We start from the raw sequence: 23,322 nt of genomic DNA, 5'->3' as shown, positions 1-23,322 counted from the left end.
GCCAGGAAGAACAGGCTGAAAGAGCTTCCAAATCTGTGGCCTTCCTCCGTCCGTCACGACGCACTTGAACTGACGGTTCTCTTTCATGTCTTTCATGTTGCTACGTGATGGTTTGGGTCCCTGGAGCGAACACACACGCTACTGTCACAACTACGAGGAAATTCATCAGAATGTGATAAAAAGGCCAAGTAGGCTCTCAACGCAGCACTTGACTGTATAAAAAACTGTGATCCAATTACATTGGAAGAGGCAGTTCACAGTAAGTGAAGGAACATTCTTACTGGAACTGGTGGAGCATTCTTCACCAGAAGGGATGGAGGGATGGATCAACAGATTATATAACAGATATCCCAAACATTTTAAGCTTTTTTGCCAGGAAGCAGGGAACCAAAAAAGGCCGAGATTCCATGTTATGACTGAAATATTGCCAAACATGCACCGTTTTGGTTTTTTTAACATAATAAACACACTTTTCATCTGGTTCCATCTGGAGAAAATGAAAATGAAGACTGCATCGTCTGGATGTGGGATGAGGGAATAGGACTCCAGTTATAAACTGCTGCTCTCCAACCTTCTGTAACACCTGCAGTCTTTGTCTGGCGGGTCAAACAAAATGATCCCACATTCGCAGACATCATTCTCTCATCACTTCGTTGCTTATTGTGTCTCCTCAAGTGTGTGTAGTGTGTTCATTTCCATATAATGTGCAGGTCACCTCACCTCACCTTTTTTTTTTTTTTTTTTTTTTTTTACCAAAACCCTCCTCCTCCTTCTGTGGAGGCTCCAGTATCGATTAGAGGAGGCTGAGAGCCGGAGCTCATTGTAATTCTGCAGACAGAAGCGCTGCTGGCGAACTGTTCCTCTCTTCCATGAGAACTAAAATGACCTCCATATATTTTATATGCATTCCACAGGTACGGCTCTGTTTTCCAATCAGACTCAGAGCTGTGTGGTTTTGCTCCTCGCAGGTTGTTTTCTCAGTGAATTGTGGGAAGTATTTACATCTTTAAAAGCCGTGTAATCTGTGTGTAACGGTGCCCTGGTGACACGGGTAGAACACAGTCACTCAGAGCCCAGCAATGCTCAAACTCTGGCTGGTGTTGGAAGAGACTTCTGCTATTTTTAGTCCTCAGTGTGGCGAAAGTCACTCTGCTGGAGGAGACCTCCTCAAAGTTAAGTGGATTTTTGCTACTTTGACCTTCTGCCGCCGGAGATTGCCTGAGAAACCTCAGGTCAGCTTTACTGCTAAAGAAACGGACATCTGTTGGTTCACTCCTGGAAAAAGGTGGAACTTTTAATGATAGTCATGTTGAAAATCCAGGCGCTCGGAGACGCTTATGTAAAATAGCCCAGCTGGCTGTGTCAACAGAAGGTTAAATTAGGGACAATGAATAGTTGTTTTTTTTCTTTCTAAAATATTGATCTGATTCTCCACACAGGATGCTTTATATAATGTTATATGAAGTTAATTTAATTTAGTTAATTTAAAGTTAACACTGAGTTAGCGGTATTTGTTTATGGGTGATGTATGGAGTCATTTATTAGTAGTTTGCAGTTGTAGACCACAGATCCCTCTAGAGGTGCACTTCACTAATAAAAATGGGCTATGGCTAGTTGGTTAGCATGCTAATGTCATTGCTGTGCAAAACCGCAGCAGTGATTTATATTGAAAGGCCGTCTGACTGTTATTCTTCCATCAGTACCAAAAGTGGCACGGGTTCACATTTCACCCCAGAAGTACTGAGTTGAATTTAAATAAATAATAGCCAAAGAAAGAAGTGGGACGTCCGCTGCCTTGTCTGCTTTGGGCTCCAGCGGTCCTGCCGCTGTGGATGTGTCATGAAAAACAGTCAGACCATGACTGAGCGCTCCGCTCTGAAGGACCCAGCCGGGGCGTTCACTGACTTTTTTGGATATGTTCATTCCAGCGTCTCCTCCTGACATTTTGATCAGTCCATCCAGGACAGAACAGGCTGTAGCATAAGAACAGGTTGGGGTAATGAAAGTGTGTGACGCAGCTATGAAGCACAGTAACACAGCTCCCATCAAGCCAGTGTGTATGTTCAGATGGAAGGAACCATGTAGCGCCCAAAAAATTGGTCTATTATTACTATTGATGGAGGAGCCCGCAGGCCCGAGCAGGGCGCCCCCTAATCCTCATGAACTCGTCCGAGCGTGTCGGTTCTGAACCCAGTTGCCCCAGCAGGGGCCAATGCACCAGGTTGTTAGCGCGAATCCTCTATTATGAAACTTCATCTCTAATGAGGTCCAATAAACTGGTGCTCGATGAACCAAAGCCACCCCCCCCATATACACACACACACACACACACACTGCCTTCTCATTTCCTTCCTCTGTTTACTCCCCCTCTCTCCTCTCCTCCTCTGTATATACAGTCATTTGTACAAGGAAATATGGAAAACAGGAAATATGAGTTTTGCCTTATTTATAACTTTATTAGCAAAATGGACGACCTGCTTCAGCACAGGGGTCTGCAGGTCCAGATATATTCATGCTCATAACCCTCATCGTGTTTTTGTATATGCAGGCAGCGGATCAGAGTGGGATCTTTACGGGGGCCTGAACTTTTCTATGGGAGGACCTGATAATTGAAACATGAAACATGAGCAGCAGAGCACGTCACAGGACAAAGAACGAGGCCGCTTACGAGGACAGTTATTGATGGATGACCCTTTGCCCTCAAACTGGGCCCCTGAAGTGGTTTAAAAGGGGGGATTACGTAAAAGGTGAGCACCTAAATAAAGAACCACGGCTACGTTATCTAATCCAAATGTCCAGATATGTCCTCATCACTTCTAACAGGGTTATCGAGTTTCCATGAGGTCGCCACACCTGAGAATCCTCCGGACACACGTCACACATGTGAAAATCATATTGCAAGATGACCTGGCTGCTTTTCAATACAATGATATGTTGATATTTATCACCATGTTTCTCATAGAAGGAAGGGAAGCCTCTAAAACTGAGCGATCACTTCCCCTGTAGGAGGGGAAAAACCCTTCGATTTCCACGATTGATGGGAACTATGATGATCCGCACGACCCTGCTGACTTAAAATGTGCACGTCGATGTTAAAACACGGCTGTGAAATATGACAGCGGAGCCCAGAGATGACTGAGGGGGGGAGTAGAGGGTGGAGGCGGCAGTGATGGATGGCAGGAGAAGACAGAGGGGGGGAAAGAGCTAAATTAAAAAGACACAATGCAAATAAAGGGATGATGACTCAGAGTTTCTCCTTCATCCTTGCATGTGTGCGACTTTTATAACATTTAATACTCTGGAAGTCCCTGCAGCTCGCTCCTAAAAATGGAAATAAGAAGGAACTAAAGTGAACAGCTGAGTGCTATAATCCAGTTGTAAACAGATTAATCCCCTTTAAAGCCCATAATGGATTTTTCAGGCTGATAATTATTCCACAGGGCAGTTTTTTATCAGGCCCGGCAGTGTCTGACTGTTCTCTGCAGATGTGCACATATACAAGAAAACACAGTAAATCTTGAGCGTTTTGACAGCCACGATTCCAACACGACCCCCGGGGGACACAAAACGAGCTAGAGGAGCCACAATTTAGCACCAGTGATGAATGGACTTTGCAGAGCTTTGTCAGCTTTAACCGTGAGCGGCTACACCGTCACAGTGCACATGGAGGTACAGCAGGAAGCAACAATGGGAAAAACATCCCTCCCTCAGAAACAGGGAGAAAGTGAGAGAGATTTACCGCATCATCGGGGCAAAATGGTCCCGTTTTGTGCTGAAAAAGTAGTTGGATCAGAGACAAACTGATTAAAAACAATTCAACTGGGAGTCATGAAAGGTAGAAGAAGAATTTTCTCTTTTATTTTGCAAAAATGTCCAATATTTACCTTACAGCCTGGATTCGAGGCCCTTTCTTTAACGTTGAACCCTCGTGCCAAAGCTACTGTCGTGGGTTTGATCCAAGCTCAGGTCAGCGTCTCTGCATGTGCGGATCACCTCCGCAGTCCAGTTATATGGGACTGAGTCGAGGTGTGTGAGTGTGTGAGTGAACAGTGTGTGTGTCGTGTGATGGGCTGGTGACCGGTGATAATAGATCGACTGATCCCCTGAATATACAGAATCAGGCATTTGGAGACATTTTCTCAAGTATTTATTCTGATTTCTTTAAAACGGTTTGAAATCTTCGCCGTCAGGTCAGACAGTCGCCTCAGCTGGCCTCCTCTTCCTCCCTCCTCTTCCTCCCCCCTGCTGATTTTAACCACACAGCAGCGTCACACGTTATTAAGCGCCGCCGTCGCCCGACGCAGGAAGCGGAGCTCGATCAACATTTAAATACAATCCCTGCAGAACACTCCCATCACAACACCATTAATCAATCAGCAGATGTTTGGCACCAAAGCGGCGGCGTCTCATAAAATCATGACACCCTTCTGCTTTCAGAGTGATCGATCCAACCATCCCTCTAATGGGCTGTTACTTGGGCAACAAATGTGGGCTGCAGTTGCTGTTTAACGCGACAAATTATACAAAATGGCAGGTTATTCTTTATTAGAACACACGTAAGAGAGGGACACCAAACCAGTCACGCACACTTTGGATTACATAACTGGTCGTCTACGTCTCCCGGATGATTCTAATTGCCTCCATTAGTTGTCGCGCTGGGGCGCCATTTATTAACCTCCCTGATTGTTTTAACGGAGAACTCAAACTCAATGGTCCTAGTTTGGTGGTTAATCAAAATTGATTTGGGGATTCAATCGGCGGAAGCTTGTTAGATTCCTGATTTCGCAGTGCTGGACTGCAGACACTGGCTTTGGCTACTGGTGAGGAGATGCGCCTTTATGGTGGGCAGAGCAATACTTAGTTATAAATATGTAATGGCACAGCGGTGAAAGGATTAAAGTAGCTCACTTTGCAGCTGTCACTGTTAAAAAAATCAATTAGATGTTGAATAAAGACAGTAAATTGAATCATAAAACCTTATTTATACCGTAGATATGAAAGGCAGTTTGAACTGGAGGCAAAACTCTGCCCCCTGTCGTTACATTTTGGTACTGCAGGAGAAAACTGGCGTCACAATAAACTAAATGTTAAAGAATAATGTTTAGATTTAGCAAACAGGACGGCGTTGGGAAAATGTTTCAGTCAGCAATGCTCTGGACTAGTCTGCAAGTTCTGGACTATAAAGAATATTTATTTAAGTTTGGCCCGTACACATTAATTGGACAAATGACGTATACGCAATGACTAGTTTATTAAAAATAACATTTAATATGCAACGTTATAACACTGTACATGTGTGTTTTCGTGCTGGGATCAAAAGCATCCCACAGAAGACAGTGAAAGGTGGCTGGTCAGCTGCGAGGAGGTCGTCCCATGCTGCATTCATCACGCTGGGAGGGTTTTACTGGCAGGGCAATAACACGCAAATTGTCAATTTTGTGCTTTTTGTATTCCTGCAAGGAGGGGTAAAAACCCAGGGGATAACTCACAAACCCCATGGTCCCCCTCCCCAATCTATGATTCTAGTGTGCCCACATGTTTTGAATGCAGCATTAATCCTGAGATGGGGGGGAAAAAACTTCTAATGGTAAATCTACTCTTCTGGGGACAGTCGGCTTGAAAATAAAAGCCCACATACATGACATGTGAATCATGAGTGAAGACAGGAAAGCTGAGCCGATATATCTGGCCCCAGTTATCAGGTGTCTGCACAAACTTGAAACATTCTAGTTTAGAGACCATCGAAACACTGAAATGTCTCAAAAGACTTGCTGTATTTCTGGTTATTTACCAGCACTTAGACAGAATACGGCCTGAACGGGACTAAGTGCCAAAGAAACCCCACTTTTTAAGAAGTCAATACCACAGGTACCGCTGACGTTTCCATTTCTTTAAATAAAATGTCCAACAACTATCTGAACATTTGTCAGGTAGTTTGTTTTAAGAGTGGATGGAAAAGAATCTGGTGATTTCACATATCAACCGATTGATATCCAGAGGTGTTAAACTCAGGACTGGCCGACCAACTCCGAACGCTGTCGCACGTTTAAACGCGCCGCCATCTCGAGGCATGTGTGGAAGACTGTTCGTATGACTAAGGACTTGTTTGGTATTCAAAAGGCTAACTAATGACACAACATGCGTCTTAGAGATTTAATACTTAGCGAGAAATAGAAAATTAATTCAATGAGATTCTAAATGGACTAATAAAAAGTCTACTGAGGGAGTGAGGTCAACGATTGGGTTAGATAAGAAACCTAAAAAAATTTCCTAATTCTTGGAAAGTGGAAAACTTGTGCTAATGGCAGCAGTATTAGCTTCCGGAGGAAAGTTCCCCACATTAATTCACAGACTGGGTTAGCGGCAAATGTTAGCATTATTGCCCCGAGAAGTACGATCCTTCCCGACTATGGGTCTGAAGATGCCTTTTGATTTTGTCAGAGCGGCTGAAGCATTTACCACACACGGGGCAGCTGTACGGCTTCTCCCCCGTATGAATCCTCATGTGGACCTTCAAGTGAGCCATCTGCGTGAAGCCCTTTCCACAAATCTGGCAGCGGAAGGGCTTTTCGCCAGTGTGGCTACGCTGGTGCTCCTGAAGTCTGCCGGATGAGCTGCAGCACTTCCCACACACTCCGCAGCGGTACGGTTTTTCCCGTGTGTGCACTTGGACGTGAACGTGTAGGTGCCCGATGTGGCTAAAAGCCTCGCCGCACACTTTGCAACAAAAGGACGACATGTGGGCTTGTAGAGGGGACTTCTGATGGGGGCAGTCCACAGCGTTGGCCGGTTGGTTGCGCATGTGAGCGGCCTGTCCCCTGTTACCTCCGGCTCCTTTGGCACCAAGCATCTGTCCGTTCTCCGCCCCGATAATATCTATGTTGTTTTCATTTGAGCAGTTTGGGTTGACAGTCGCAAGTGGCTGGGAGCCGCTGTTGGAGGACGTCGACCCCCGGTGGCCTCCGGCACTTTCCACCTTCACGTGCCTGGAAGGGCCTCGAGATCCGTGGTCTCTCTCCCTGTTCTCCACGCCTTGGTTCTGAGAAAGGGAGGAAGTGTGGGGGCCTTCCTGGGGGTAGTCGTTCCCTACCCGCTGGGGATTGAACATGTTCTCCGGTGTGTTGCATGCACCATGGCCACGGAGTTGATCATCTACTTGGTTGGTGCGGGGATCTCTCTTATCCTTAATCTGAATAGGGATGCGCTCTTCGTGGCCCATGCTGGGGCTCCACTCGCGCCGCGGATGCTCGCCATCCTCATCATCCAGCAGTGGCATGGATGGACGATCTAAGAAGATCCACAGACAAAGGGAGGCACATTTTTATGAATATATCCTGTACACATTTCACAAAGTCGGCAAAAGTAAAAGACATTATTGCTTTTCACTTAAACTCCCCAAAATACGGTCGCTGAATCATCTGATTTTAGATTTTGCGTCGTGGCCACTTGAGTTGTCGAACTAACAGAATTCCTTTTGGTTTTTTGGGGAAAACACATCTAGTATCCTTCAGAACTGACTGGGAACTCGTCAAAACACTAGGGAATGCATAAAAATCGATATTGATTACATTTGAAGGGACATAAGAACCATTCATAGCGGCTGCATTTGCAATATTTAACATATAGAAATATTTGCATGCGTAAACATCGAAACAAACTATTCCAGCGGTTCAACACACAAACAAGATGCTAAAGCTCTAAAGTCAGGTGAATCTTACGCCTTCCTTTTGTCCGAGTTCACTTTTCAGAGCCAGTAGGGGATACAATGTAATGGTGTTGCCTCAGAAATGCTAAACGTCTTCAAAAATGATAATAAATAACCGCTTAGCAGGTCGGCTAGACTAACTGGCTAACGAACAAAGGATGCTAACGCGGTAGCCGCTACACAACAAGCCCAGCTACCGTCAAGTAGCTCGTTAACAGCTAAAATTGACCTGCGGTGCCGTGCGATAACGCCGTTTTAACGAGATTTTCTGTCGTTTTCCTTTAAAAAAAAAAAAAATTCGCCACCACATCAACGCGGCTGGTGGGGCGCGAAGGAGCCAAATGTGCAGTTAGCTTCGAGAGGAGCTAACCTGGCCATATTTCAATCCCAGCGTCTCGCAGCTTGCGCCTTAGATGGTCGTTCTCCCGCTCCCGGATCGCGATCTCCTCCTGGTACTCTAAGATCGTATCCTCCACGGATTTATAGATCTCCTGCGCAGCAAGCATGAGGCGCTCCGTCAGAAAGACGTTTAGAAACTGCAGTTTGGTCATTTTTCTTGGGTTGCGCGGAGACCCTGCTACAATCCAAAATGGACCAAAGATGCTCAGCCCAGTCACGTGACCGGGAGTTGTTTCTTCTTCTCCCCCCGTGCTTGCCTCGAGGCCCGTGGGCCTCCCGTCACCCCGACACATGCTGCAGACATTCAGGAACAAACTCCTCAGTCGGCCTCAAGTAGCTGTTTTAGGCACATCACTCTCAAGTTAGAGGCCAGTTGCCCGATATGCCGCAACTTAGACAGCAACATACTTCATTGCATAAACATTTCCCCACATATAACCGGAGTTTTACAAATAACTGTGCAAAAAGCTTTCCTTGTCTTTAACATGACTCTATCACTGAGAACATTTTATTTTATGTCTTGTATTAGCTGAAAGTAGCATGAGAATGCATGTGACTGACAGTTGACCAAGGACACTTGTGAAGCTGCTGAATAAGAGGTGAATCTTTGTGACAAAGTCAGCAAGGAGGAGGACAGAATGTGAATACTGGGGAAGGAACGAGATTTAAAAAAATCAGATCACTCCCTTGTTTGATCTCTCCAAGCATAGTACCAGACACAATATTCTTGACACTGTAAATAGGGTCTTTGAAATCTTTAGATGTCATCAGACACATAGAGCAGGCATGTGAATCTTTCTGTGAATATTTATTTTTCTTTTTTCCCCGACAATACAGTCAGGATTAAAATGGTTAAGATGAATTAAATATACCTGATAAATGTGTTTTACACGAGTAGAACGACTGTATTGTCGTCATTATTATTTTTATTAGTAGTCATCATGATAGTATTATTAGCGTGTTTTTCGCTCACTGACCACTCCTCGTCGAAAGGGGGCGCAGTAACAGACGCCACAAGCGGAAGTAAAAATACGTCACTTTCTATCGCTCTCCACGTGTGACAGTAGGACACACATTATTCTAAGCACATCTTCAACATGAAGCGACCAAGTAAGTTTACGCATGCGATAATCTTTCTGTGGAATATTGGGTTATTAATACATTTAATAGGTTATTAAAAAATGTATCGACCGGCTGATCAAGCGGCGCTGACGCTTTTATTGACCGACGCCTTGCCTTCATGTTTAGGTTAAACTATCCGTTGAATCCGCGCTGAATAAATTATTTTTCATCCTTGTCTTTAGAGTTGAAGAAGGCCAGTAAGCGGATGTCATGTTCGAAACGTTATAAGATCCAGAAAAAGGTAAAGATCTTACTTCACAGTGGTTTAGAGCATTATGACGGAGGAGGCCCGCGTGGACCGGATCAAATCCCGTATTTTCACATGAGTTACTATATAGCTGCATGCTCTGGTTGCTGATTTACATTATGATACTCCGGATTAGGTTCGGGAACACCACAAAAAACTGAGAAAAGAGGCGAAAAAGAAAGGAGTGAGCAAGCGGGTGAAGAAGGACCCTGGCGTGCCGAGCATTGCTCCCTTCAAAGAAGAGGTCCTGCGAGAGGCCGAGCAAAGGAGGCAACAGGTCTGCTCTCATGTCCCCCGCTGAACAACTTTGCCTCCATGACAGCCGTTTAATACCTAAATAATGTGTGCGTTCATCTTTTTTTTTTGTAGATCGAGGAAGAAAAACAACGGAACAAAGAAGCTAAAAAAGAACAGAGAGCCCAGAAGAGAAAACAAACTAAAGAGCCTGGAAGCAAAGAAGCTGAGCCCAGTGCCAAAAAGGCTCGGCAGGTTCAAAACTCCACCAGTCCTCCGTCGTTTGGATTTGTTGTGCTTTTATTGTCTCACCTTCATGTTTGTTGGGTGTGTTTCCACAGGTGGAAAGGCAGAAGAATTCAGAAAATCAGAAAGCTGCCAACAGGAACTCCAATAAGCATCTTTGCTCTGAGTTAAACAAGGTAACACTTTCCAACCGCTTTGATTCTCAGAACAGAAATGTAGGACTCGAGTCATTGAAGCGGAATGTCCTCTCTACTGTTCCAGGTAATCGATGCATCTGATGTGGTGATAGAAGTGCTTGATGCTCGTGACCCCCTGGGCTATCGATGTCCACAGCTGGAGGAGGCAGTGCTACAAAGAGAAGGAAACAAGAAGCTGCTTCTGGTTCTAAGCAAAATAGGTGAATATATTTACGTCATAGTTCATCAAGTACAAGAGGGTTGGACTTGAACATCTTTTTGGGTTCTCTGTTGTAGATCTGGTACCAAAGGAAAACCTACAGAAGTGGATTAAGTGCTTACAAGCAGAGTTTCCGGTTGTGGCTTTTAAATCTTCAGCACAGCTGAGGACCACCAAAGTGGTAGGAGATGCATTTTACTGCACATCACAATAAAGTCAAGTCAAAATTGTCTGGGGGCTGTTGAGAATAATGTTCAAGGTCTGGCATCCTATAATGTCTAACTTAAATCTTGGACATGGCACAATTTCAGCTATACATATAGCATATTTTCTGTGCATATAGAAATGAAGTTCATTTCTAGTGTAATGGATTTTATGACTCTTTTAATTATTCATGTGTAAGTTGCGTGGAAGTGTAATAAATACTTTTAAAATGGAGGATTGTAATATATCAATTGTCTTCTGTCAGTGTACGAACATTTTTTGCCACTGTTTTCACTGGTGAAGATTTAATAATGCTGCTGCTATATGGAGGACTGAGAAGGTTGAACAGTTTGTATTGTGCTGTTTTAACTGGTAATAACCTCCAAGAATAACAAACAAACATGCCAGATATGTAGCTCTGCAAAAAGCCGAGCTAGAATGTGTGTTTGTAGACATAATATGAGCGAAATCATGTGTTTTGCTGATGTTATTGAAACTGTTTTAACTTTGTGTCTTTGCTCATGCTCAGCAGCGCTCCAAGAGGAAAAGAATATCCGTCTCTAATGAAATCCTAGACCAATCCAGAGCAGCCACATGTGCTGGAAACAACTGTCTAACGCAGATCTTGACAAGATTGGCTGCCAAAACAAAGAATGGTGCTCCGCTGAAAGTGGGTGTAGTTGGTAAGTACAACAAAGACCCGTTCCTGTCAACTCACCGTACCCATCATATTAACTGTTTGACAGCCCTTTTTTGTAACATATTTCTAATGTAGACAAATTGATGAAAAATATGTTTTTGGAATTCCAGGCTTTCCTAATGTTGGAAAAAGCAGCCTCATCAACATTTTAAAGGGGAGCCTCGTCTGCCTTTCAGGTGTCAAGAAAGGCACCACAAGGTGAGTCACTTAAACACTCGGATCACTTCAGTTGCATTAATTTTTATGGGACCTTTTTTCTTAGGAACATCTTAGCCTTTTTAGTCAAACATTGTCTGACGCCTTCCACTCAGATCCATGCAAGAGGTGAACGTTTCAAACACTGTGAAGCTGTTGGACAGTCCAGGACTGATCGCCTCACCAACCAACCCACAAGCCTCTATGGCTCTGAGGGGTCTGACGGCGGAGGAGGACACCAACGCTGCTCTGGAAGCGGTTGGCTGTCTGCTCAAGCAGTGCGACCAGACACTGGTAAGAATCTCCATCAGAAGAAACGAGGATTGAGCTTTTATATTTCATTTAATTGATCTTTCTTTCCCCAGATTACGCTTCAGTATAATATCCCTAACTTCCGGAACGCTTTGGAATTTCTGACCATGCTCGCCAAGAAGCGTGGATACCTGCAGAAGGGCGGACTCCCAAACACAGAGCAGGCGGCCACAGTTTTCCTGGCTGATTGGACCGGGTGATTACTTTTATGTATTTATTTTTCTCAGGAGTCGGGAGGCAGTTTTATTTTGGATATGAGGACAAAAATGTATTTCTGTATTTCTATATGAAGACTTCTAATCCAACTCTGATCCATGAGGAGAACTGCAGCGATACATTAGAAAGTAGAGGCTGCAGCCTAAACTCGGATATTGGTCTTTTCTCAGACCCAAGCTCAGCTACCACTGCAGAGGCCAGGACAGCCACTGCCCCCCTGCCTACGTGACTGATGATGTGGTCTCGAAGATGCAGGATGGCTGGGACCTGAAGGCGCTTCAGAAGGGCAATGAGGAAACTTTAAAAAGTACTATTGCTTTATTTAGCAGACCAGCACCACCGAATAGTTGTTAATCTGTCATGTGTAGGTAACATTGAGGATACTGAAAACCAACCATGACTATTATTTTTCGTGCATTTCCTGTTAGGTGTCAGGTTTCCAAACCTGTCCAGTAGTGTAACCTTCACCTCCAAAGGACCGACTGCAGGTCTGGTGAATGTCAGCGACATCCCCAAGGAAAGTCCTGCGTCCACAGAAAGAGAATTAGGCCAAAATGGAAACAATGAGGTAACTTTTCTGAAGTAGTACCGCTGCTTTGGTCTCCTGGAAATGAGGACAAAACTGCAAGTCTTGATTTATTTGTGAAGACTTCTAATCCAACTCTGATCCACCCTGAACCTTTCATTGTTTTGTAAGACCCTGATATTGACACCAAGCAGTTGTATTCGAACTTTCCCTATTGTTTTTCTAGTCCAAAGAAACTTCTGAGGAGCAAAATGAAGAGGAAAAACTCAAGGAACCCCCAAAGGCGTCTGTCAAAAGTAAATGATTAAAAAAAAAAAAACCACAGTTGAAATTCTCGATAGATTTTCACACCTTGTTTCTTTTCCCAGAGAAAACAGCCCGTGTTCATTTCAAGCCTGTCCCCACTGACCTAAGCCTGGCTTCAGACGACACCTATGACTTCAACACAGATTTTAAATGAGGACTTTTCTTTTGCAAGCGCTAAAGCGGCAGCTGGTCAATCTTAAGATGTGTTGAGGCTGAAGGAAAATTCACTTTCTCTTCTGCTGATGAGGGTGGAGTAACTCGTCTCCAACCACCTTTGGAGCTTCTGCTGACCAGTTGTTTTAGTTTTGCAGCTGATTGAAAAGAGTCGCTGCCACTTTGTGTAGGCATCATCCATTTTGGTGTCTGTATGTGGCGGTACACGTATTTAACCTGAAGATGCATCTTTGTTTAGCAACAGTGATGTGTTGCGACAAGTGCAGACCTGTGCTGTTTGTTTCCTTCCCCAGAAATGTCTGCCATCCTTTATCTTGTAAATAGGTGAATTGTGTGGACAATGAGCCGTACCTCCACTTGTTTCTGGTTCCAGTTGTCTAAGCATGAGCTCCATTTTAACAGTTCATGCAAAATAATGTACATAGACAAATAATAAAACCTTTACAAGTATATTTGCTGCTCCGACCTTTCAGAAAATCTGACTGCACAATAAAAAGCAGTTAAGCCTAAAAACCTGTTTGACGAGATTATTAAACCCAACTTTATTGCACTTTTTTAAAAAAAAATACATTTGTAATTTAAAAAAAATGGATCTAATTCTGCAAAACTTGTTACTGGTCTGAAGATAAAACAGCTGTGAAGTAATGATTAGGTGGGTTAACCCACTCGTACTGGTTCGACCTTAAAGATGAGCACACACACCAATGATGATATCAAATGTCACACTGAAAATGCAGAAATACAAATAAAACAAATGAGGTAAAAAGCATCTGATATGACGAGTTGAAATACGGTAAGTCAAGACCCATAATGACGGACCGCTACATTGATTTGAGGCACAAGTATCACCTCAGTACTTGTTATATATATATATATATATACACACACACAGTATAAAAGGCTATTTAGCTGCATGTGGCATGAAATGCTAAAACTGCACTTAAGATGTGCATGTTTGTCTCTAATACTGATCTGATGCAAATATTTGTACATAAAATATGCATCACATTTGAAATGATACTTGGAATTTTCTCTGTAGTGCATCAAAACAAGCTTGAGTGGTCTCTTAAAGCAGTGTGAATAAAACGTGTGTTCCCCATATAATAAAATACTGAGAGTACAGGAATAGTAAATTCTGTGTGGTGATGAAAACACAGTTCCGAGTGGCAAATATATATTTTGATATTTTCCTGAGGTATCCTGAGGTCCGGTCCAACCATTTTAGCTGTTATTTTTCCCCCGAATGTCTTCGAACGGGATGGAATTTCCCTGTGGGGTCTGAGATGAACCATTTGTCCCACACGTCAGTAAATGAGGACGTTCTCCCCCACGGTTTATAGTGTCCATTCCAGTGGAGGAGTTTGGCAGCTTTCACAAACTGAGGGGAGTAACGGTTTCCAGCTCCACTGGTGCCTGGGAAACAAAGTTAAGTGATGATAATTAAGATTGGAGCTCAGATTTTGTGACGTACTCGGAACTCAGCAAAACTTACCGAGGTGTCGGACGTGCCACATGGGGTCGATGGTGGAGTGACGCTTGTAGAAAACGATGAGCAGTGGAGGAGTCGTGACACTTTCTGCCAGTGTCTTAGTGTACAGATCTTCCCTGAGGGAATGGTACATTTAAAATGTTATTTCAATGAATGAAGAGAAACTTTATCTTTCAAAAAGACATGGAGCCCCGTTTCACCAGGACAAGAAACATACTGTGTGTTCAGCTCCATCCAGTGCTGCAGCTGCTGAGTGATGTTCTGGTTCTTCCACTCAGTCAGATTGGCAATGATGACACCAGGGTTAAAGCTACACGTGTTGGCTCTCATCCCCAGCTTTTTAATCGCCTCTTTCTTGAAATCCAAGAAACCTATATAATTATTCTATTATTTAAAAAAAGAAGGGGATTTATTATTTCAGCATTAAATTAAATATTTAGACAAAAATCCGACAAATTGTGCCGACCTGATTTCCCGCTCCTCGAACAATTCCCTTAGCAGAGGCAGAATCACAGTCATCTGAGAAGGCAGCCGCGTGTCCTGGTCGGATTTTAGTTTCATACAACTCCTGAATGTCTCCTGTATTAGAAGAAGCACAACATTATCTTATCTTACTGCGACAAGTCCAGAATCAATAAGTTGCCACATGAGTGGACATTTTTGAATGAAATGTTGCTGCCTCACCTTGTACAACAATATCATCATCCAAATAGATGGCTTTCTCTGCCTCAGGTAGATAGGCAGGGATATAAAATCTTGCAAAGGTTAACTGAGAATACACAGATGACAACACAATAACACACCAACTAAAAACAAGTGTGATCATTCATTTTCATCCCCCGATAAATTGGATTTGTTCTCGTACCGGTTTTACTGTTTCCATTGTCTTTGCATCTTTGGATATCCTCCCGCTTAAAAGTCCAGGCTCAAAAATAATTATCTTATAATTGACATGTTTTAGCTTTGTCTTACTGAGCCACGCCCTGATGGAAAGACAAACAAAAAAGAACAGTCATTTGAATAACAGCGATTGTTTTCAGCTAAAACCGATAATTATCAGCTCCTCACTAACAGTCCCAAGAGCAATAATTACATATTTGTCTGTACTGAATAATGTGTATTACATACAATCCTTTCAATTCAAGGAACACAAACACACAAAGCATTGAGCTGGGCTTACTTTAAGTGGTCCACAGTGTCATTCAGGGTAACAATGGTGAAGGCAACATTGGCTTTACTGTTATGGTAAACACTGTTCATAGCAGCAATCACAGCTCCAAGTCTATCTTCAGATGCAGTAATGAGGACAGGGATCTCCTCTCCTTTCCTCGCCATCTGGACCCTCAAATCTGGGGACAGCTCTGACTCAAAGGGGAGGACAATGTCTGCATCTGGATGGTAGACATGAGGTTTGCAAATCTGTTTACCAGGTCCCACTGCACTGAAGATTTGCCCAGTCATACACCCAAAACGTCATGAACATACCTGGGCTTTCCTTGTACAAAAATTCACTCAAATTAAGTAGATTTCGTTCAACAATGATAAGGAAGGCAACAGCCAGCAACACTAGGATGATCAGGTTTACTGAAAGACAAACACAGAGCAGATGGACGATGGCAGCATTATTTTCACAACAATGAGGAAAGTGCAGGAGAGAATATAAAATGGTTAATTTCATCAGTATCTTATTTCTGCCGTGCTATACAAAATGCATAGATAAAAATAAGAAACAGTCACCTTAAATCTTACTAACCTCTTCTGAATGTCATAGTAACAGCTTTATCCGTCGGTCCAGTCCGTATGATAAATACCATAGAATAACAACTAATAATAATTTTTTAAAAAAAATACAGTTGTTGAAAGGAGACCAATGTCTATCGAATGTCTAGATCATGAAGACTGGGTTCAGTTCGCCAGCGTGGCGAGCGCATCACTAAGCAAGTGAGGGAAAGAACAGTCACCTAATAGTTCTCATGCAGTATTCTGTAGAATAGTTGCAGCACTGAATATAGCTCTTAAAGCAAACAACTGGGCTGCAAAACCAGTAACCTGTACTGTGTGCACTAAAGCCAAACTGCCACCTCAATATGAACAAGTTTGTTTGCTGCCACAAATAGAGACTAATTGAGCTGCCTGTTCTAAATTCCCCATCGTTTCCATTTTCAGTGCATCGACGATGCCATATCACGCCAAACATATATGCACAACGGTACATAGAAATATAAAGAAACAACTGGAAATACGAGTTAACCATATTTATGATGTTAAAGTCATAAATTGAATCGAAACAGGCGAAGATTTGGCCAATCAAAAGTTTCCACTCGGCTCAAACTCAAATAGTCTACAATTATCAACAATTTTAATTATTTTACAATAAAATCATTATGCAATTAAAAACATGTGCGATCACAATAATTTCAAGTCATAACCCTCATGCCGATAATTTTACAACACTTTAGATGGAACCGGATGGGTCCTTAACAGCATGACGTAGCTTTTGTAACCGGAAGTCAGTTATCCGCTGCTTGTTTGTGCTCGCCAGTTATTACGTCCCAAGATGCTGTCGATTTTTAAAACAATTCCAACGCACATGGTAATAATCCAGTCATTTTTGTTTCTTGTAATATTATCGATTTATTCGGTTCGAAAAGTTTGCGTTTATATAAGGCGTTTATTCTGCATTTTATTGTTAACGGCTGGTTAAACTATAACATGATGTGAAACTATCACAAGGCGAAATGTTCAAACAATTAAGCAATTGGAGACCGGTTAAATACCGTATAATCCAAACCATTTGTTCTGGTGCATGAATATACGTTTGCGGTTTGTGCTAGCTAATGCACATCCTCTACTGTCTACTGCTCATGATTTCCTTTTCCCTTCTCATACTCTGTTTTGCAGGATTATAAAGGTCAGAAGTTGGCTGAACAAATTTTCCAAGGAATAATACTAGTCTCAGCGGTAAGCACGACACATGGAAACACGGTAGATTACCTTCCTTGTCCCCTCCATATATTAACCAACGATGTTGCACCTGCAGGTCATTGGGTTTGTCTATGGGCTGATAATTGAACAGTTTGGGTGGACAGTCTACATTGTGTTGGCTGGATTTGCTGTGTCCTGTGTGGTAAGTTGCATTTACTCAGTGCCATAAATCAGGGAAAACTTGTTGAATGTCTGTCTTTGGGAGTGTATAACATGCACAAACCTTTTGTGGAAGGCTCTGACTATACAGAATTCTACCTTTCCCCCCCTCTTTTAGCTGACCCTGCCTCCATGGCCAATGTACAGAAAGAATCCTTTGTCTTGGCAGCCACCCATTCCAGAGATTGGTGGGGAGACCAGCCAGAAACCTCCAGAAGGTATCAAGAAGAAGAAGCACAAATAATTCAGAAATCTTTCCACCGGTTGCATAATCCTCAACAATTTGAAATGACTTTACCCAATTTAATACTTTTGTCAGTCATTAATTGTAGTTGAAAATCCAAATAAACCCCTCATGTTTATTTTACAAATGTGCTGTTTGATTTGTATTTATTTTTTTTCCTGAGGTCTACAACATAAGAAATGGAAATTATTTTAACTTGCACCGATACACATGTCTAGATGTTTAAAAAAGGATTTATTGGGAATATTTAAAATGCCACAAATACAGGCACAGAGATGAATTCTAAAATACTCAAAGATTCACTGTTTGAAACTGAAAGGTATCAGAATTAAACACAGCATAAAAGACTTTGATGATCACATGTTGCATAGTTATTCAAAGAACATAGGAATATCTACATATTACTGATTTGCAAAGGAGTTTTAATCTACCTATTTACAAGGTTTCTACAACAAAATCTGTAAAAAATGCAACTGTAATTGAAGTTTATTCAGAAACAATAATGGAGATGCCACAAGTGCTTTTTGGGCATGAATCACAGCTCTTTGATCAAGACTGACATTTTTAATTGGCGTATTGTCAGTCCATTCTTACCATTGGCATTACAACTGTACCACGGAAATGTCAGGGGTTATTCTACAAGTCGCTAAAACCTCCCTAAACCTTAAAGGCAACATCCTCCAGAAACTTCAGCTGCCTCACCATGACAGCATAAGCTTGATACTTCTCATCACCCATACGGTGACGAAGGCATTGCTGTAATGACAAAGTGATGAGAATGTGAATTGCTTCCAAAGGTTTCTCGGTGAATTTCAGCAGAAATTTTCTTCCGTTTCTTCATTATTATTTACTAAAGTCCAACCTCTCTCTTGTTGTCATCTTCCTCTTCCATGATTTCCATGATGTTGTCCAGCAGCTTGATTCCCAGGCCCTTAACGACATCTGTCCTCAGGTGTTCTATGGCTCTGCGTATCTTGGCTGGGCCAGATGTGGAGCCTTTATGACAGAGATGCTGATTAGACACCAATCGGTCAATAAATTCTATAGAGGTGGTTAAAAGCATCGAACCTAACTGTATTTGCCTAAGGGACAAACCTTGTGCTTCCTCTCCAGACTTCCCGTGAAGTGCCAGAGTATCTCGGTACTTCCCGTTAAGCTTAAATTCAGGCAGTGCTGTCAGACCAAAGATGCCTTTGTCTGCCTCATTCACACTGTCTTCAATATCCATTCTCAAAGTCTGGGTCATCATCTGGACTAAATCCTGCATGTCGCAGGATTCAGCCTTCCTGCAGAAAATGAAGAAAGAAAAGGTAAACATCTTGGCAGTTGTATCAGATCGAGCATGGTTGAAGTTTTCCTTGTTTTGAGCCACACTTCACCTTTCCCTGTAATCCACATCTGATTGTTCAGTCGAACTTGTAGACGAGGTGCCCTCATCTTCACCCGACCTTGGCTTCGGCAACCTGCTTAGCTGTACATAAACACTGTTCAGACGGTTTATCGCAGAGACTGATGCGTTGCCCTCTGTGTCGGTACCTTACTGCTGGTGGTAAGATCTGAAAAAGATCTCAAAATCGGGGCATAGTCGTGATCATCCTGGATGACATCAGAGTGCGGCCTTGTAACAAAACCTGTAAAACAACAGCAGTGTGTAATTCTATACACACTATAAGGAGCTCTAAATGCTTTCTGAACAGTATCTCTTCAGCTTTTACATTCTTTTCCTGTTCCAATAACAATGATCTATTGAGTAGCCACTACCTGTGGTGTTGCTGGTACTCTCCTGCGATTGCCTCAGCCTTCTCCGCTCTCTGGCAGTCAGGGGACGATCCTGAAAATTGAATCCTTAATTCATTTTGGTCTGACATTTGCTCTCACGCAACACGGGTAATTGAAATCACCAGGATGATTACTGGATGCCATGGCGACGGGGAAGCGGTACCTTGATGTTGGGGACGTCTGACACTGATCTGGTAACTGGATGATGGAGGTGCTCATCTTTGAGAGTAATAACATCAGGTGAACTTTTAACACCGCCACCTGTGAAAATAGCAGGAAAAAGAATGTTGACTGTTGAAATTGAAACTCTCTAACTCTCGTTAAAAACCACGCACATAATCCCGCCTATAGCTAACCAATGTGATCGATATAGTAGTTTAATGTGACAGCGCCCACCCGTTTCAGTGGAAATCTCCTGTGACTTTTTCAGCCTTCTCCTCTCCCTAGCAGTCAGACGATCCTGTAAAAAATTGGTATTAGCAAATAAATATAGAGAATCCCAACGTTAACACTTGTGGACAGGGATCATAGAAACAACATAAGCCAAATCCTGTCCTGTTGCAGGGAGCTTGCTCACCAGTTTTGGTGCCAGGAATACATTATTACAGGAACCGGGTGATGAGATCGTAGCTGCACTTGCATTCTTGCCCTCTGGGCTCCGTTTGCTCTTCCCGCTGCCCTCCAGGTCAACACTCACGGTGGGAAGTGGAGGTAGAGCTCTCGGTGCCTGAACAAAATAGAGGGAAGAAAAATGATTACAAATTGAAAGAAATTAAACATTTCAATTCAAGTAAGTGCATCTTCACCTTGTCCTCTATATTCTCAGCTGCTGGTCCTGCGCCCCTCCCTCCGTGCTGCTGCGGTGCAGCCGTTTCTGACGCTGAGGTAGATTCCTCCTGAACAGATGCAAATACACAGGATTTATCTTTACGAGCCCACAAAAAAAGCCCAAAATATCCTCAGTGTTTACTTTGTATTATCTAAGATTTTCATTTCTATAATTTGTTCGTGCTCACCACTGCAGGAAGTGGCTCTAATAGCTTTTCAGTAGATTCTAGGCTTTCCTTTAAAGAGAAAATTAGGGTAAATAAATAATAAATAACAAATCATAGCTTCATAACACATCATCTTCTGGGACACTCACGTGCATTTCTGATGGATGGTGTGATGGAGCACCTTTAAGCAGAGTCACAGTGTCGTTTGTTATGGTTCTACATGTTTTCAAAGCCAGTCCAGAAACTTTTACATTGTTATCTTTAAGTAAGTCCGTGGTATTATCCTCATTTGTGGTCTGTTTTTCTTGATGGATGTGTAATCCTTTGGAAACACACTCCTCTCCTTCCTTAATGTCATCACCTGACAGAGACTTGAGATCCAGTGGAGGGTCAACAGAAGGAGCGGAGGAATCTGGTTTCCCTCTTCCCTTGTTGTGACTCAGAGCCTGAGAGGGTGACACACCCGACTGTGAGCCCTGCAGCTCTTTCTTCCTCAGGTCCTCATCCATATCAATATTAATGTTGCTGATGGTTGCCAGGGAGACAGAGCTGGCTTTGAGAGCATCAGGCGAGGAAGGTTTGGGCGATGAAGCTGCTTGGACCGGAGTTTCCTCACTGACGCTGTTCCATGCTTTGCGCTGGTGTGATTTCTCTTCTTTTCGGAGCTAAAGAGGAAAGAACCTTAGGTTAGTGACAGATGACCTTTCTAACATCAGAGCAACAGAGGTCAAACACACCTGTTTCCCTCCAGCCTGACTTTCACATCTGGCACTTTTCTCACGTTTTGGCGGAGATGTGACTGATGATGCAGCGTTGGTATTGCAGTCTACACTGCTCACTGTTTTCTTTTTAGATTTAGCAGTTTTTCTGGAATGAACCACAGCAGATATATAATTATATGGATCTATTTATGATTCTGCCTATTGCATATTAGTAAAAAAAGGCAACAAAGAAGAGTAAACAAAATAAACCTTCCACAGTGATAGCATTTAAAGTAATATTAGTCCAGTTTTAATGTAAATAAGAGCACCTGGGTAAGAATAGAATGAATGACACTATCACCTACTCTTTAGTAGCTTTGAGGAACAGCGCGATCTGTCCCTTGATGTAGGGCTGCCGAAGGATGACTTTGACATCAGGCCTGTCTTCGGGTCTCTTACACAGCATGCATTTTATCAGCTCTCCTAGGTGTGGATCGTACTTACTGGGCATCTGCGGCAACTAATGAGAAAAACAGAAAAATACCTCATTGTTAGAGTTGATGTAATATTGAGAGAGGAAAAAAACCAGCACCTGAGCAGTCTGAATATAAAGATCTATTTAAAGATGAAGCGCACCTTTCCTTGTACAATGCGATAGACCAGTGAGTTCATGTCTCTGGCATTGAAGGCATGTTTCAGTGTGGACATTTCATACACACAGCAACCCAGGGCCCAAACATCAGACTAGAAAAAGAAATCAAATTTAATCTTTAGATCATCCCTGTAAAAAAATAAAATCAATAAAGCTAGGATACCTTGTGATTGTAGGGCTTGTTTGAGAAAAGCTCTGGACTCATGTAGTAAGGGGTCCCTATAAGTGTGCTGGCCATATCATTCTGGTTCTCCAATACTCGGGCAATGCCAAGGTCTCCGACTTTTATGATGTTAAGCTTTGTCAAGAAGATGTTCTGTGTTTTAAGGTCCCGGTGAAGAATGTTCCTTCCATGCAGGTACTATAAAACAAAGCACTCAGAGCACTTGACTTCAGACATCCTCCATGATCCTCATTTGACATTATTTGTGTCCCCACATACCTCCAGTGCCATGGCTATCTGGACAAACCACTCCACCACCTGTCTCTCAGGTAAGAGTTCCCCTTTTTGCTGCTTGAGACGATGATACAGGTCACCACCTTCACAGAAACCCATCACAATGTAGAGCTGGCAGTCCTCTCCCTCCCAAGACTCCCTGTATGTCACAATGTTGGGATGTCGCAGCTCAGACAGAAGCTGCGCCTCCTGCTCTGCAGCACGCCGTTCTCGCTTGGAGGAGGTGATCAAATTCAGCTTCTTGATAACATACTGTGGAATAGCAAAGATGTGCAGTCACGCTGCGTATTCTTGTGAAAAGCATCAAATTCCCAGTCAATGCTAATCTATTAAGAAGTGATCCATTAATGAATGAGCACTTGTAAGTCTTGAAATCCTGACATAGGAGATCAGCAATTGTAAAGTACAAGTCATTTCATGTATTATATGAACCAGGTCTTACTAAAATTCCCAAATCCCATGTGAAATTCCCAAATCTCACTAATGTCTACGACAGGAAGCAAATCACGGTTTCAAACAACTTCAAGGTAAAAGTTATTTATTTCCCGCATTCCTGTCTTACCTGCTGTCTGTCTGTTTTGTGTTTCACCAAGTTCACCTCTCCGTAGCTGCCTTTCCCAACAACCCTGATGGAAATGTAATTATTCATCATCTTTTTAAAAGGTGACTCCGTCGGATCATTACGCGACACCTTCAAGAAAAAACACTGCTTTTTAAGTCGTCACATTATTCCGGCATCACAGTCCAGGAAAGGAAATCCGTTCGGGAAAAGTTGGCCCTGGTTAGCGCCAGCTATCAGATTTGAAAACATATGAAATCAGGAACAATCAATACATTTCGTCACTAGGCAACAGTCCGCCCTCACCATACCAACGATGA

The 23,322-nt window shown here is 42.8% G+C and overlaps 5 protein-coding genes, 1 long non-coding RNA gene and 2 other non-coding genes across 11 annotated transcripts; 5 read left to right on the top strand and 3 right to left on the bottom strand.

The window, feature by feature from the left end:
• Positions 1–809: 809 nt before the first annotated feature.
• Positions 810–2,796, top strand: LOC130523672 (uncharacterized). The gene is made up of 2 exons (XR_008949963.1): positions 810–1,177; positions 2,553–2,796. It is a non-coding gene; the product is annotated as an uncharacterized LOC130523672 (long non-coding RNA).
• Positions 2,797–4,130: 1,334 nt separating this feature from the next.
• On the bottom strand, positions 4,131–8,369 carry LOC130523668 (zinc finger and SCAN domain-containing protein 22-like). 2 transcript variants are annotated; one of them, XM_057029063.1, is made up of 4 exons: positions 8,076–8,369; positions 6,460–7,287; positions 4,988–5,051; positions 4,131–4,921 (listed from the first exon to the last, which is right to left on the bottom strand). In XM_057029063.1, exons 1-4 carry the CDS (start codon positions 8,254–8,256, stop codon positions 4,858–4,860), a joined length of 1,137 nt encoding a protein of 378 aa, XP_056885043.1. In that variant the 5' UTR covers positions 8,257–8,369; the 3' UTR covers positions 4,131–4,857. The 2 variants fall into 2 exon arrangements, with proteins under 2 accessions (XP_056885043.1, XP_056885044.1); XM_057029064.1 differs by lacking the exons at positions 4,131–4,921; positions 4,988–5,051 and having other exon boundaries at positions 5,233–7,287; positions 8,076–8,360.
• A 719-nt stretch (positions 8,370–9,088) lies between these two features.
• gnl3 (guanine nucleotide binding protein-like 3 (nucleolar)) lies at positions 9,089–13,434 on the top strand. Of its 2 annotated transcripts, none has more exons than XM_057029062.1 (15): positions 9,089–9,214; positions 9,409–9,467; positions 9,610–9,750; positions 9,843–9,962; positions 10,049–10,129; positions 10,215–10,350; positions 10,427–10,530; positions 11,086–11,236; positions 11,364–11,451; positions 11,565–11,742; positions 11,814–11,956; positions 12,147–12,283; positions 12,405–12,544; positions 12,729–12,798; positions 12,871–13,434. In XM_057029062.1, the coding sequence occupies exons 1-15, from the start codon at positions 9,202–9,204 to the stop codon at positions 12,960–12,962; spliced, it is 1,653 nt and encodes a 550-aa protein (XP_056885042.1). In that variant the 5' UTR covers positions 9,089–9,201; the 3' UTR covers positions 12,963–13,434. The 2 variants fall into 2 exon arrangements, with proteins under 2 accessions (XP_056885042.1, XP_056885040.1); XM_057029060.1 differs by having other exon boundaries at positions 9,090–9,214; positions 11,083–11,236.
• Positions 10,879–11,012, top strand: LOC130525124 (small nucleolar RNA SNORA47). The gene has a single exon (XR_008950388.1). It is a non-coding gene; the product is annotated as a small nucleolar RNA SNORA47 (small nucleolar RNA).
• LOC130525122 (small nucleolar RNA SNORD19) lies at positions 12,582–12,656 on the top strand. Its single transcript, XR_008950386.1, has one exon. It is a non-coding gene; the product is annotated as a small nucleolar RNA SNORD19 (small nucleolar RNA).
• Positions 13,435–13,499: 65 nt separating the features above from the next.
• Positions 13,500–16,597, bottom strand: glt8d1 (glycosyltransferase 8 domain containing 1). 2 transcript variants are annotated; one of them, XM_057029065.1, is made up of 9 exons: positions 16,225–16,597; positions 15,957–16,055; positions 15,652–15,862; positions 15,337–15,454; positions 15,156–15,240; positions 14,938–15,050; positions 14,689–14,855; positions 14,475–14,587; positions 13,500–14,395 (listed from the first exon to the last, which is right to left on the bottom strand). In XM_057029065.1, the coding sequence occupies exons 1-9, from the start codon at positions 16,283–16,285 to the stop codon at positions 14,211–14,213; spliced, it is 1,152 nt and encodes a 383-aa protein (XP_056885045.1). In that variant the 5' UTR covers positions 16,286–16,597; the 3' UTR covers positions 13,500–14,210. The 2 variants fall into 2 exon arrangements, with proteins under 2 accessions (XP_056885045.1, XP_056885046.1); XM_057029066.1 differs by having other exon boundaries at positions 16,433–16,593.
• A 328-nt stretch (positions 16,598–16,925) lies between these two features.
• On the top strand, positions 16,926–17,986 carry spcs1 (signal peptidase complex subunit 1). The gene is made up of 4 exons (XM_057029069.1): positions 16,926–17,064; positions 17,373–17,432; positions 17,512–17,598; positions 17,734–17,986. The coding sequence occupies exons 1-4, from the start codon at positions 17,029–17,031 to the stop codon at positions 17,857–17,859; spliced, it is 309 nt and encodes a 102-aa protein (XP_056885049.1). The 5' UTR covers positions 16,926–17,028; the 3' UTR covers positions 17,860–17,986.
• Positions 17,987–18,074: 88 nt separating this feature from the next.
• nek4 (NIMA-related kinase 4) lies at positions 18,075–23,322 on the bottom strand. Its single transcript, XM_057029059.1, has 18 exons — positions 23,006–23,322; positions 22,429–22,695; positions 22,150–22,347; positions 21,971–22,078; positions 21,700–21,854; positions 21,371–21,500; positions 20,783–21,298; positions 20,655–20,702; positions 20,445–20,534; positions 20,216–20,365; positions 20,035–20,098; positions 19,802–19,899; positions 19,621–19,690; positions 19,396–19,490; positions 19,239–19,330; positions 18,955–19,145; positions 18,722–18,855; positions 18,075–18,615 (listed from the first exon to the last, which is right to left on the bottom strand). The coding sequence occupies exons 1-18, from the start codon at positions 23,093–23,095 to the stop codon at positions 18,517–18,519; spliced, it is 2,595 nt and encodes an 864-aa protein (XP_056885039.1). The 5' UTR covers positions 23,096–23,322; the 3' UTR covers positions 18,075–18,516.

This window comes from Takifugu flavidus, chromosome 4 (genome assembly GCF_003711565.1).
Source record: "Takifugu flavidus isolate HTHZ2018 chromosome 4, ASM371156v2, whole genome shotgun sequence".
Lineage (NCBI taxonomy): Eukaryota > Metazoa > Chordata > Actinopteri > Tetraodontiformes > Tetraodontidae > Takifugu > Takifugu flavidus.
Note: the sequence above shows the minus strand (reverse complement) of the source record. Positions and strands in the feature narration are given on the sequence as shown.

What these genes read in the sequence shown, in the direction of transcription:
- gnl3 (XM_057029060.1), top strand. An exon ending in TCTGGTTCTAAGCAAAATAG is followed by an intron (nt 10,351 to 10,426) that starts GTGAATATATTT and finishes TCTCTGTTGTAG; the next exon opens with ATCTGGTACCAAAGGAAAAC. An exon ending in CAATGAGGAAACTTTAAAAA is followed by an intron (nt 12,284 to 12,404) that starts GTACTATTGCTT and finishes ATTTCCTGTTAG; the next exon opens with GTGTCAGGTTTCCAAACCTG.
- LOC130523668 (XM_057029063.1), bottom strand. Translation starts at nt 8,256, where the DNA reads ATGACCAAACTGCAGTTTCTAAACGTCTTTCTGACGGAGCGCCTCATG. An exon ending in GTACAGCTGCCCCGTGTGTG is followed by an intron (nt 5,052 to 6,459) that starts GTAAATGCTTCA and finishes TTTCTCCTGCAG; the next exon opens with TACCAAAATGTAACGACAGG. An exon ending in AACTGCCTTTCATATCTACG is followed by an intron (nt 4,922 to 4,987) that starts GTATAAATAAGG and finishes TTTTTTTAACAG; the next exon opens with TGACAGCTGCAAAGTGAGCT.
- spcs1 (XM_057029069.1), top strand. Translation starts at nt 17,029, where the DNA reads ATGCTGTCGATTTTTAAAACAATTCCAACGCACATG. An exon ending in GAATAATACTAGTCTCAGCG is followed by an intron (nt 17,433 to 17,511) that starts GTAAGCACGACA and finishes TTGCACCTGCAG; the next exon opens with GTCATTGGGTTTGTCTATGG. An exon ending in GATTTGCTGTGTCCTGTGTG is followed by an intron (nt 17,599 to 17,733) that starts GTAAGTTGCATT and finishes CCCCTCTTTTAG; the next exon opens with CTGACCCTGCCTCCATGGCC.
- glt8d1 (XM_057029065.1), bottom strand. Translation starts at nt 16,285, where the DNA reads ATGGTATTTATCATACGGACTGGACCGACGGATAAAGCTGTTACTATG. An exon ending in TACTATGACATTCAGAAGAG is followed by an intron (nt 16,056 to 16,224) that starts GTTAGTAAGATT and finishes TTTGTCTTTCAG; the next exon opens with TAAACCTGATCATCCTAGTG. An exon ending in GTGGCACGTCCGACACCTCG is followed by an intron (nt 14,396 to 14,474) that starts GTAAGTTTTGCT and finishes TTTGTTTCCCAG; the next exon opens with GCACCAGTGGAGCTGGAAAC.
- nek4 (XM_057029059.1), bottom strand. Translation starts at nt 23,095, where the DNA reads ATGATGAATAATTACATTTCCATCAGGGTTGTTGGGAAAGGCAGCTAC. An exon ending in CTGAGAATATAGAGGACAAG is followed by an intron (nt 20,366 to 20,444) that starts GTGAAGATGCAC and finishes TATTTTGTTCAG; the next exon opens with GCACCGAGAGCTCTACCTCC. An exon ending in CAGACGTCCCCAACATCAAG is followed by an intron (nt 19,691 to 19,801) that starts GTACCGCTTCCC and finishes TTCAATTTTCAG; the next exon opens with GATCGTCCCCTGACTGCCAG.